This window comes from Xylocopa sonorina, chromosome 18 (assembly GCF_050948175.1).
Source record: "Xylocopa sonorina isolate GNS202 chromosome 18, iyXylSono1_principal, whole genome shotgun sequence".
NCBI classification, from domain to species: domain Eukaryota; kingdom Metazoa; phylum Arthropoda; class Insecta; order Hymenoptera; family Apidae; genus Xylocopa; species Xylocopa sonorina.
Genome location: NC_135210.1, coordinates 1077501 through 1090284, shown reverse-complemented (window position 1 = coordinate 1090284; position 12784 = coordinate 1077501). Strand labels below are relative to the sequence as shown.

Genomic DNA, 12784 nt, shown 5'->3' with positions numbered 1-12784 from the left:
GTTTAGTTTTATCTCCGTTGGTTACAACTCGATTGTCCCGTGCAATATCGTGTCGATAAAAATCTGCATTTCCAATTACTTTAAGGACTTCTTTCTGTGTTCCAATAATAGTTAATTTCATCGTGTTTCGCCAGATGGGTATATCCATGAAATATTACTTTTGCCGCATTTCACATGCAGTATTTAACTCTTCCTTGTACCAACGTTTTCGATGCGTGTATCGTTCAATTCCGCTGCGGTTAATACTGACGTTAATCGATGCCGTTGTGATTTTCTAACAGTGCAATAAACGGCGTCCACGCAAATATACTCACCGCGTGCCAGTTAAAGTGTTAAATTGGACATTTTTGTCGTGCGATTTTGGGTAAAACTCAAGTCAGACAGACCGCTTTTGGGACCGCAACTGAATCACAAAACGATCGACGACTACTCGCGATCACTTTTGGCCACTCACAGGTCTATATCGATAGCGCATAAGATCGTGTTATCTCTACGAACATTGATAAATGTTCGGCGAGTGGTCTGTCGTTTCGTGACTCAGCTGTGGCACTAAGCTGCTACTGGCCCATCTGCGTTGAGTCCAAAGAGAGGTGCCCAACAACACGATGTTACCATGAATTTCACGGATAAACATGGCTTCTGTCGCACGTTATGCACACATTTCTTTAGTCGTTGTAAGCACGACGTATTTCTACCCATTAAAGCACTTCAAAGTTTCTCTGGTAATATCCTATACACTATGATAAACGAAAACTAAACGTGTGTATAATCAGAAGAGAAAGAGAATACGAAATAAAATTGTATGTTCTTGGAGGATAATCCTGTTCTCGAATTGATTTCGCGTAATCTTGATGTTTCAAAGATTAATGTTTATACATATAACAATGACATATACGTGTATAGCTGAATAGTGTTTCAATGGGTTTAAACTAAACGATTTAAAATGAAATTGGATGTTGTGACATATTAGCAGGGTGAATGCACGGTGTTTGAATCCGCTTCGAGACGTAACGTTCGTGCACGTTTTTCCGGTAATTCTCGCGAAAAAGATGTTATTGCGTGTACAAAGGAAAAGCATCACACGTATGATACAGCAACGATACTTGAATTTTCTTTGATTTTGTGATCTCTATACTCTAAAAAAGAATTTCTTTCGCCCTGGTATCGAGATCGTTTCTCTAGATGATGTTCAGGGAATTCGTGAAACGTGTGATTCGCAAAAGTGAGCTTAACGCACCGCAAGCAACCTTCTTCGTACCGATGCGTCAAAAATTCAGTGAAACTTTCAAATGGGTGGTGAAGATATGGGTAAAAGGAACCAGGGAAGTCTTAATATCGTTACTTGCAATTTGTCGCAAGATCATGTCTAAAAAAAAAAAGAACCAATCTCTGCGTATATATTATGTATATCTTCGTATTAATATATACTAACGTCACGTTGTTTGTTCCAAGTTGTTTTACCTGACGATAACGAATTTAACGAACAAAATTGTATGCGTGCGTGCGTGCGTGCGTGCGTGTGTGTGTGTGCGACAGTTGAGGGATATCTCTTTAACACCTTGATTGCTCGGATCTACGTAACTTGGCGAACCGATTGTAGTCTGATTTTGTATCTACACGCGTGTTTTCCATGTTCAATTGAAACTCGTAATGTTGCGAATGAACAGTATTGTAAACGTCGATGTCTCCCTACAATCGTTTACTGTTAAATAACGTTTGAACTGAAGCTTTTAAAATTCGAACACGAAAGAAATTTAAAAAAATGATTTCGTGCGTTCTGTTCTGCAAGGTACAAAACCAAATCAGAGTTCCATCGTGTTCTCCTCGATGGCGCGAACATTTTAGCTTGGCACAGAGGGAACGAATAGAACAACAGGTGTTATTTACGCCTCGCGCAGTTGAACACTTGCAACCAAGCGTCGAGTATTCAAAACTAATCTCACGTGATAGATCGAAGTTCCAAGCTGTTAATGCTTGGCAGAGTATTTTATCATTTCGAATTTTCATTCGTCAATTCCTCCGATTATTTCTTACAATCGTAAATCTGTTTCAAGGATACGTAAACACTGAGGAACGCTCGATCGAGCTGCGCGATTGTAAGAGAATCGACTCGTTCGATGCCATAACATTTAGACGCGATGCGACTCCGCGGTTCGAAAACCAGGCGAACGTATTTGTAGACTTTACCCGCGAAACGCCATTGGGCGTTTACCGCACGCGCCGATCGGCTCGAGAGTGTCGGCATTCTGTTAACCGTTACAAGAGCGCTCGTTTCACCAACTAGAGAGGTAGAGAGTCTACGTACTTAATGGAACGCCGAGGAAAGTGAAGTGAATCGGTTGAATGACGGAAGAAGAGAAAAAGTGTGGGTAACATAAAGCCGATCTTAATCCGAGCAAGAGAGAATTTTTAACGGACAGGTTCGTTCAACTTGACTCGACGCGCCGTTATTCGTAGCAATGGCAACCTGTACGTTTAATTAAACGCTGAAAATGAGAATAACAAGTCGAACAGAGAATCGCAACAGTTGCAACATTTTATCGCTGATATCGCGCTGGCACTGTAGACGAGAAATTGACAGCACTCGACCTTTTGTTGTCCAATTACTCCACTTTTTTATTCGTGAAAATCTGATTCCGTTGGATTTCGCGTTACGATCTAGGGGAAAAAAAGAAGAAGAGGAATACGTAAATGAGAACGCACATCGTGCCTCGGTTACTTCGCGAGAATAATGTAGAGTGTAGAGGAAGGAAAGTCTTACAGGCACAGATTGTTGTCGCGAAGAAATTAACGTCGAGACACATATATTTCGGCTATTGACGTGTACATCGCCGTGGAACGTTCGCGAAGCCGACTCTGTACGCTCGTCGATGTTCAACGTGGTACCTGATTTTATAACATTCTCTTCTTCGTGCGATTGACTCAGTGGCGAGGCAGTTTGGAATTATTGGATAACGAAAGAGTCGACGCGCACCTGAAACGTGTACAGTTGTGTGCACGCGACTGTGATATATGCAGGTATCCATAAATGGATAATAATACACGCGAAGCAACACGCGGGTACACATAATTTCTCTGTGAACGTGAAGTATATTCGATGTAATTATTTGTTTGACCACCTATTCCGGTGAAACTACGTCGAAGATACTCACGAGCATGCAGGCGACAGGAACAATTCACAAATATCGAAAAGGCTAGTTAACATTGCAGTTTTTATTGCATTTCTTGGAACGAACCATATTTTCTAAAAAATAGAGAGAGAGAGAGAGAGAGAGAGAGAGAGAGAGAGAGAGAGAGAGAGAGAGAGAGAGAATGACATTGATTGTAGAGATAAAGATATGATTTATTAAGTAATGCGTTTTTTATTACATGTGGAGAATGATAGGAAAAGTAATTTTGATTTTGTTAAATTGTCGGTTGCCAGTATGTCTACTCGACCACTTCTAAGCTACACAGAGTGATTCCTTCTAAAATTACGATTTTTCCGACCTGCTTGCACAATCTGTCGCAGCGAAAAATGTGTATTTACAAAATTCCTCGTGTACTGCGCTCGTTGCCTCTACGGCCAGTTACGTCGTCGGCTTTTTCTACCGTTCGTGACAGAAAAGGCTTCCTGATTTGTCTATCTTAAAAATATCACGTTTTGATCGGAAGGAATACCATGGTAAAGAAGGATTAATCTTTTCGATTATTCTTAGATTTATTAGCGAAGAGCAGTTACAACTGGAAATTAGTTAAATGAAGCTGAAAACGGTTAAATCGTTTGTCACGAACGATGGAAAAATTGATTACTGCTAATGTAGCTATCTCGCAACTGTCCATACGATTGTTAAGAATCTCTCGTTTCTGTTATTCATTGTCTTTACTTTCGTACGTAGACAGCATAACACCTGAGCATTTGTAACACATGTAAAACCGTTAATACTATCGCGTGAAAAGAAGAATCAGTATTCTTTGAACTCCAACATCCCGTACAATTATGCGCCGGTCTATAATTTTGACACCACTTCTTCGATTACAGAAATCAAATGTTTTCGCAAGTATCAATTTTTAAAAATGTATCGATCGATCAATAAATTGTGCATGGCATAAAGACCCTAGTGTTCGTTCTTGCATCAGCTAATATTCATTGATAATAGAAGATAAATAAAGTTAAGGTTATGGCTAATAATTTTCATTTGAACAAACCATCTTTTTCTATCCAGAGTTAATGCGTATAATCCCCAAATAATCATTTCTCTATGCGCGTACGAATAAACGCTTTAAATTTAATTAAATAAAAAAGCGTTATCTCCAAACCTGTTTTACCATGAAATCGTTAATCCGACCAAGTATCGCTTATCTGTCTATATCATACGTTCCATTATCAAGTGAAATCTGAACAACGGCATTATTTTCATTAATCGTTTCCCTTGAAATGGAGAAAATTATATAGCGCGGTAAAATGATATCTGAAAGTAAACTTATTACTTGCGATAGTAATATCGCAAAAGAATGAAAATCAATGACATCGATCGAAATAACAGGATCGAGCTAGAAATAGTTGGATAACAATTGTGTGAGCACGGTGATGAAGTTAAAACCGCTTAGATTTGAAATACCCTCCAATACGTCGTGAGTGGTACCCGATTGGCGGTTACCGGTGCAGGTTCGAAAGGGAAGGGAATGCGCAGAAGCACGTGGATTTGTTTAGACGACTGTCAAGCCCCTTTCGTAGCGCATTTACAAAGTCCGTGGGGTGCTTCCGGTAAGCCCCGTAGCTGGCGGCGCTTTCCCGACAAACGATACCGGGGGCCAACGGGGGCGACAAGATCCACTGTCTACCTCTCTTCTCTCTCCCCGGCGAGCATCAGCCAGCGTTCCCTCCACCCCGTCGCCCCTTTCCACACGGCGTTACACCTCCGATGCAGAGACAGAGACAGGGACAGGGGCAGGGGAGTGACGACGGCGACGATGCCCGGCGAAACGAGCAATGGTGGAGGGGAAGACATCAACGGCGGACAAGGCCGCCATATTGAATCACTCTCGTTAATTTTTGCGCAGAGGCGGTGTGAATTTTTTCTCGTTGCGCGGAAGGTATCCGCTCAAGGTTGTGTCTGGGACTCGCGATCGTGACGATCGCCCTCGCGGTTACCGCTGACGTCGTGTCATCCACCGGGCCCGTGCTGTGCGTTGTTTTTACTATTGTTTAGCCGAGTCGTCCGGAGCGAGAGAGGGAAAGAAAGTGTCGACACGGTAAACGATGCGTGGGCATGCCACACGAAAAACGTTCACGGAAACATGCGGAAATCGTGCGTGTATGATCGCGAGGTGGTGAAGTGTGCTCGTGCTAGGGAGGGACATTCGAGGGAACCGAAGTGTATGCGTACACTGACTGCGGTATGTCGTGCGCGCCATGTCATTGTACGTAAGCGATAGTATAGAGTGTAATATATCGTAGCGAAGTGGAGTGGAGTGAAGTGGAGTGGAGTGGAAAGCGACCGGCCGCCGCCGCCGCCTGCCTAACTGTCTGCCTAACAGCGTGCCTGCCCTGCTCGGTTGTCCGCTGCCCACCTATTTGCCTGCCTGTTTATTTCTCCACTTTGTGTTAAATCGGCTTGTATGTCGAACCGATTTACACAAATTCGGACCAACTTCTGATTGACCTCCTCTCAGGTACGTATGCCTTCCTGAAACGCGGGAGGTGTAGGCGTGTGTGGGGGTCAAAACACGTCTGTGCATCGTTCCAGGGAAGGTGCGATTATCAATGTAGTAGCAAATATGTTGTGCACGCGGAAACATAAAGAGTCGCGTGTTGCCGTTCTACCGTCTTGGCTGGCGTCACACGTCGCCAACCAGCCGACTGTTCATCCACAGTTAAAAGACACCGAGCTACCGATATTTTCGATTCCACCGCTGATTAATTGACACCGAATATAATTCCACTATTCTTTCTTCCTTCCTCCGTCCAGCCGATTCTGACATTTTCGTTGATGATTCAGCATGATGTCAGAATTCTGCTGCTAATTTATTAACATCCAAAGCATAATAAACCATGGGATATTACGATGATAATACGAATAAGTATTTGATGATTTTCTTCTATGTATTTATATTATCGCGACTATCTTCGGACGATTTGTATGCACGTGTCAGTTCTCCCGTTTGAGTACAAAATAATGAATTACTTTTGTTTCGGATCCAGAAATTTTTATTCATTTCCGTCTCGCGTTACTTCCTTTAGGCCCAACGTTGGTTTATCGATTTACTCTTGGAGTAATGTACATTTATTAGGTTAGGAATAAAGGACAAGATTGCCGTAGGTCGGTTTTAGGTTGCACGGATCGCTTTGGGAATTCTGTACTTCTGTTCGGCATAGGATACAAAGATACAATTAAAAACGAAATAGAAGCTTCTAATGAATTTCCCTGTATTTTTACAAGAAATGTATAATGAAGCGAAATTATTACCTTAAATGTAATAACAAGAAAGGATATCCCGCGTTATTGTATATTATACATATATGTAATTAGATTTCTATCAGTTGGCGAGTAGGGGTACCATGAAATACGAATGAAAAATGTGTACCGTAACTTCAATTCATGAGTTTAGAGATTCTACCCTTGTCACGTGATCTGGAAATTGTGCAAGGCGGGAGATGCGAGAGAAACTCCGTGGACTAGTTAATTCGTTTGCATTAGGGCATTTTGAAAGCGTGCTCGTGCGAGATAGTAGTATTTTAAAAAAATGACAATAGACTTGTTTACAGAAAGAATCCGCACGATGTATCAATACGTGCATAAACACGAGCAAAGTGTGCGTAAATAGAGCCGTATTACCTAGAGGTCGCGCTCGGTTTCTTGATACAATAGTAATTACGAGATGCGTGGACGATATCAAATACGTTGCAAAAACATTGCAACTCCTTCGTCCCTCCGGGCGGGAAGGCCGGCAGTGGGGACTCCGTCGAAAAATCGATTTCCCGTAGGGCATAAGGGTGCGGGAGGAGTGAGGGCAAGGGAGAAGGTACAGAGACGAAATTCGGGAAAATCCGCAGGGTGAGAGAGAGAGAGAGAGAGAGAGAGAGAGTGAGAGAGAAGCGGGAGGGAAAGAGAAAGAGAAAGAGAAAGAGAAAGAGAAAGAGATTGGTTTCTAGCCCGTTCCGATGCCGCTCGTGTGGGTGAGTGGCTGACTCGTGTGGTAGGAGGTAGACCCGTCGACGGGGTGAGGGGAGAAATAATTAATGTGCGACCGTACCTCTCCCCTCGCGGTACAGGGCACCCCTCTCCCCCTTCCACAGTCTTGTACCGCTACGCTTAGCTGCCATTGTGCCGAGACGCCACTTCCGAAGTATCAAATTCAATTTTTCGATCTCGTACCGCCACTTCCCCGCGAGAAATTCGTGAAAGAGAGAAAGCAAAAGGGCACGCAGCGTATCGTGGTGCCGGCGGCCAGGCAAAGCGCGCCAATATTCACCTCGTGTACGATCTCGAAATACATATATTCTTCCGTGGAACGTCTTTGAATACCACACGGAGGTTAGGTTAGGACATTGCTTCCGTGGATATCGGCCGATCGCCTGCTTCGCTAAGCAGATACGATCTTTTTATCGCGCGTTTTTAGTCCGCGAGTTGATCGCGTTACCGGTGCGGTGCTGCTCCTACTTGTGTTGTGATTGCGTCCTTCGAGCGAGTCGAGACGGCTGCTGCCTCGAAATAAAAGAGGAGGAAGAGAGCACACGATGCTGCGGTGCATATGAACAGAATGATCGGACGAGCGATTTTGGTAACCCAGTTATTTTTATTCCGGTAAATCTTTCCTATCGTTTTTAAGTCACGGACATTGCAAAACGTTCTCTCACCGCAGTCGTATTAGTTTGTCTTACGTGCGTGTGTGTGTGTGTGTGCGCGTGTTTTTTTTTCATAGCATACGCATTCGCCGTCTCGTTATTTGTTGAAATCGATCCAATCGTAACGAACCAGATAAATCGTAGTTTATTAATAAATATTTGTGTGTGTTTTATAGAGTTGCCGCATTTGAAAGAATGGAAGCTATGGATTTGGATGGGGATGCTGTAGTGGACTTGAGTGTTAGGTAAATTTAAAAGAGATATCGATTTTTTTTCCCTCATTTCTCTTAAATTTTAATTCAGCTGTCCGACAATACATTATTAGGAACTATGTCAATAGAAAATACTGTTGTTTACGTCATTGTGATTATGAAATAGGGGCTATTGTTATACATTATAGTTATCAAAAATAGAAGCAACTGATGCATTATAATACCTCTTGATAACACAGCCTTTGAAAGGAAACAAGTTCTTATCACTAACACCAAGTAGAAGTTCTTACATAAAAGTAGATTATTCTTCTTTCAAACATTGTTTAAACTTCTTTCTAGTTTTCATTCTTCTATACACATTTATTTCTGTTTTATTTGTATGTGTGTGTATGTCTATGCATATATATATATATATATATATATATATATATATAATTTTATTGTTTCATTATTAGTTTTACAAAATTGAAATAATTTCTATAATGATTTTTGTTTTCAGCAGCAGTGGTAGAAGAAATTCTCCATCGATCACTGTTAACTCTGCTGATGTAGGAGTTCCATTAGATTTAGGTGTTCATTTCTCTTCGAGTCCTAATACGGACAACAACATGCCAGAAGCACGTAACATTCAAAATGCGGCAAGGGGCATCTTAGCTCCCAAGTCTGGAGATGATAGGAAAACACGCCGCAACCTTAGACCAAGAAGTGAGATAAGTTATGCAGAGAGTCCTGATGAACGTAGAATAAATGGCTATATGAATGGAAACGCAGACAGTGATGAAGGTTAATTATAAAAATAGCACAATTATTTATACTTTTCGTATCGCGTCTACAGATATTGCATGCATACCTCGCAGTAGTATACAGTAGCATAATAATATAAAAAATGTCTATTTATCAGGTGATATGCCTCCTTTGCCTCCAATAAAAGAATTATCATCCGATGAGTTGGCTGAACGTGAGAGAACACTTAGAAAATTAAGGGAGGAACTTAGATCTGAGGAAATGAAGTTGGTATTGTTGAAAAAATTGAGGCAATCGCAACAACTGAAAGAGAATATCGCTGCTGTACCCAAAGTACCCAGTAAATTACCACCACCGGTCACAGTGCAACAAGCTCCTCACAGGTAAAATTTTGATTTGCATCGAATGTTAAGTGATTTACACTCGTTACAATTTACTGTACGTCCATTAATGGGCTCAACATTGACTACATTATTTCGAATGTTTCAAACTACTTTAAAAATTGTTTTACTATAAGATAAATTGTCCATGTTTGTAAAATGTCTATGTTTTCAGTCATAGAATAGGGAAGGCACCACCACCTTTACTTAGAGGACAACCTGCTCCGAGTAGGAGCAGTAGTTTACATGCACCACCGCCAGGAATGTTATTACCACCTACAGTTGGTCGAAGTTCTACTTCTAGTACTGGAATGCCACCTAACATGGTTATACCACAACCACCTCATCCTAGGGGGAGGCCACCTAGTGCAACGCCAAATGTATCAAATTATCACGCACCCGCGGATAGAACTGAGAGGTCCACAAAAGATCCAACACCAACCCCAGCACATCAAGTAAGTAAGGTACAAAACATCATATACCTCTTATATATTTTTATGAAATTCTGGTGAATAAGTATTGCTCAAAGTGTTACATATTATTATGTAAATATTATATTTTACAAAATACTTGTTTACGTTATTTGTGAATTATGTAAATAACCACCGATTGTGTTTTTGTAAACACAAAGCTGCTTGTTGGATCTCAAGAAAATAAAACCACCGCATCCTTAAGCACACCTGTGATTTCAGAGCAGGTATATCCACTAGTCAAAGTATACGTTTAGTCTCTTGTCAATCTAATACTTAATCAAATATCGTGCAAACTATCTCTCAGCTTCCTAACACAAACAGACTGTTTTTTGTTTTTTTTTTTTTTTGTTGCTATATTTAACCCACTTATACTTCCATTCTTTCCATCCTGTTTTCATTTTCTTTTTATATTTATCTCCTAACATTTATATTTTATTTCATAGAGAACTTACAATCAAGTTTATATTAAGGACCCTAACTTTTTTTGCAAATCTAATGTTTACTCTTAAAACTACAGGAGAGACCAAGAGATGATAATCAAACACCTGCGCAACGTCAGGCAGCTGCTAAGCTGGCTTTAAGAAAGCAACTCGAGAAGACTCTGTTACAAATACCGCCACCGAAACCACCTCCACCGGAGATGCACTTCGTGCCGAACCCGTCTAATACCGAGTTCATATACTTGGTGGGCCTGGAGCATGTAGTTGACTTTATCACGAAGGAACCCGCTATCCCACCACCCCCAGAACCGTTTGAATGTACGCAGTGCAAAACAGACTTCACACCTGTGTGGAAGTGGGAAAAGCCCGTAACCGGTGGCAAGAAAGAGGGTCCACGGGGACAACACGCAACTTTCCAGAGACCTCCGGCAGGTCGCGATCCTAGAGTCATATGTGAACATTGTGTGACAACCAACGTCAAGAAGGCTCTAAAAGCAGAACACACTAATCGGTATAATAATCTAAAATATATTTCGAGTATTTACAAAAGGAATATTACGTAGTTAATCTTCGTATTTATTTTGATATTTTGCATTAAATTTTTTGTTACTTGCTACTATTTTCATACAGCTAAAAATTTGTTACTGTGGACATGATGTGCAGAACCTGATTAGAAAGAGTCTCATTCAAAAATATAGATATATGTGCTAGTATCTTTTACAGGTACTTCACGTCGTAACGTACTGAATGATTATAGAAATATAGAGAAAGTTTATAATATATAAAAGTTTATAATTTAAAAATATATTAACAAAAAATTATTTGATAAAAAAATCAATTAAAATTTTTTTTGTCTCATAAAAAGAAATTAAACGGTATTTATTGGCCGTCCAATTGATCTTAATCTTGGTTATCAATAACCATATACATCGTAATCCAATATAAAATAGAAACGTTACGATGTATTAACGTAGGAAATGTATTTATCAGGTTAAAGACAGCGTTCGTGAAAGCACTACAACAGGAACAAGAAATAGAACAGAGGTTAGCGCAAGCAGCGTGTCCAAGTCCAGATCCTCCAGCTCCGAAACCAGTTCCTAAAGCAGCTACTCCTACGAGGAGGGTAGCAACACCACCAGCTCCTCCACCACAAGTACCACCAGCGCCAACGCTAGCACCAACTCCACCAGCGCCCAAATTACAGGAGCATCCTCTAGTTAAATTGGCGGAAAGTGGAAAGTTTAGCCCACATCACGCTGCTGCGGCTGCTTTGCAGCAACAGTTGCTTAGAGGTAATTCCAGAGTGTTTTCCTTTTTATCTTTTCGTCTGGTAATTACAATTTACGTTTGTGACTTAGATTATTGCAGTCAACTAAAACAAAGATAACAGAAAGGGGCATAAAAGTAAAATGTGATTGATTCGACTTTTAGAACTGGCGAAAAATCCTGTACCAGGTATACCACCGCATCAACCTCTTCCTGCTCATATGATGCCACCGTTTACCTCCATATTATATCCGTACCAGCTGGCAATGGCGCAAGCTGGCGGTAAAGGTCTCGCGGAGTTACAACGACAAGCAGCAGATTTGCAACGTCAATATTTGCTCGACATGATTCCATCACAGGCATCCCAGGGGCAAGGAAACCAAGCTCCGCCACGGGCCCATCCACACAATTGGAAAACGTAACCGAACGCATTTAAGGATCGACCAGTAAACGCGAATAAGTGAAAACTGCAGAGAGCTGTGTTTTTAAAGAATATTTGAGAGAAAGGGAGAGAAAGAGAGAGAGAGAGAAAGAGAGAGAGGGAGAGAAAGAGAGAGAGGGAGAGATGGAGAGCAAAGATACTCGTTACTCTTTTTTTCCACGACATCGTACTAAAACGGGGATCTTTGATGAGGCATGCGACGGTCCACATCTTCATGACACTTCTAGGATAATACATACCAATCACGTTACACGATTGGTATTTTTATTTTCAAAGTGAAGCTCAAACACTCGGAACAATAGGAGGCGAGATACTTCCTGTATAATTGTGAAAATGGGAAACTTAATCGTTACTATTGTGAATATTGAATATCGATGTGTGAGTGTGAATTTCGATTTGTTACCCCTTTGGAAACTTTCAGTTATAATATACGAATGATAATTACCGGGATTTCTTCCTTTGACAATCTCGAAGAGAGAAAACGAGAAGGTTGTTCATAATTTAACCGAAGGCCAGCGAAAGAAAGAATTTTTTAATTGGTTTTGTTTTTTTTCCTTTTAAAGAACAATAAGAGTGTTTTTTTTAATCGTTATCCTGTGTTTCAATAATACTACAAAAGAATAATAGGTGAATGTCAATCATCAATTGGAGTAAGTGCATAATAACTTGGACGCACATAAATGAATATAATTGCTTCAATTATTATATTATATATATATATATATATATTATATATATACATAAAAAATCAAGTGGACATTTGTAAGGCACTAAGGACAGTAATAAGTGTTACGTAATTATAAAAAATAATTGGTTGATTAACGATATTAGGGACGATCAAAGAGAGGAAGAAAAAATCGCGCACGCGTAAAAGTGTGGAAGCAACAAAGTTGGAAAAAAAAGAAGTGGGATCTTTTTGGACCCTTGATATATTATAATTAAGTCGACCTTTGTCGCTGGTTTAAATAATTTTTGGAACCATCGGCGGTACCTGTACTC

The 12784-nt window shown here is 40.6% G+C and overlaps 2 protein-coding genes across 13 annotated transcripts in view; both read left to right on the top strand.

Moving 5' to 3' along the window:
• The window catches only part of LOC143431430 (uncharacterized), a 90494-nt gene that overhangs the window by 12849 nt on the left and 64861 nt on the right, over positions 1-12784 (top strand). The window lies entirely within an intron of this gene.
• Positions 4786-12784, top strand: part of Simj (transcriptional repressor p66-beta simjang) — an 8459-nt gene continuing 460 nt past the window's right edge. The window contains exons 1-9 of one of the 12 annotated variants that reach the window (XM_076908550.1): positions 4786-5403; positions 8005-8073; positions 8540-8823; positions 8942-9167; positions 9340-9628; positions 9796-9861; positions 10155-10588; positions 11068-11369; positions 11509-12784. The exon at positions 11509-12784 is cut by the window's right edge and continues 460 nt beyond it. In XM_076908550.1, the coding sequence (XP_076764665.1) occupies positions 5396-5403; positions 8005-8073; positions 8540-8823; positions 8942-9167; positions 9340-9628; positions 9796-9861; positions 10155-10588; positions 11068-11369; positions 11509-11765 (1935 nt within the window). In that variant the 5' untranslated portion in view covers positions 4786-5395 and the 3' untranslated portion in view covers positions 11766-12784. Of the gene's footprint in view, positions 5656-7107; positions 7788-8004; positions 8074-8539; positions 8824-8941; positions 9168-9339; positions 9629-9795; positions 9862-10154; positions 10589-11067; positions 11370-11508 lie in introns of those variants that run through there. The other 11 variants (XM_076908554.1, XM_076908551.1, XM_076908556.1 and 8 more) reach the window with 11 other exon arrangements.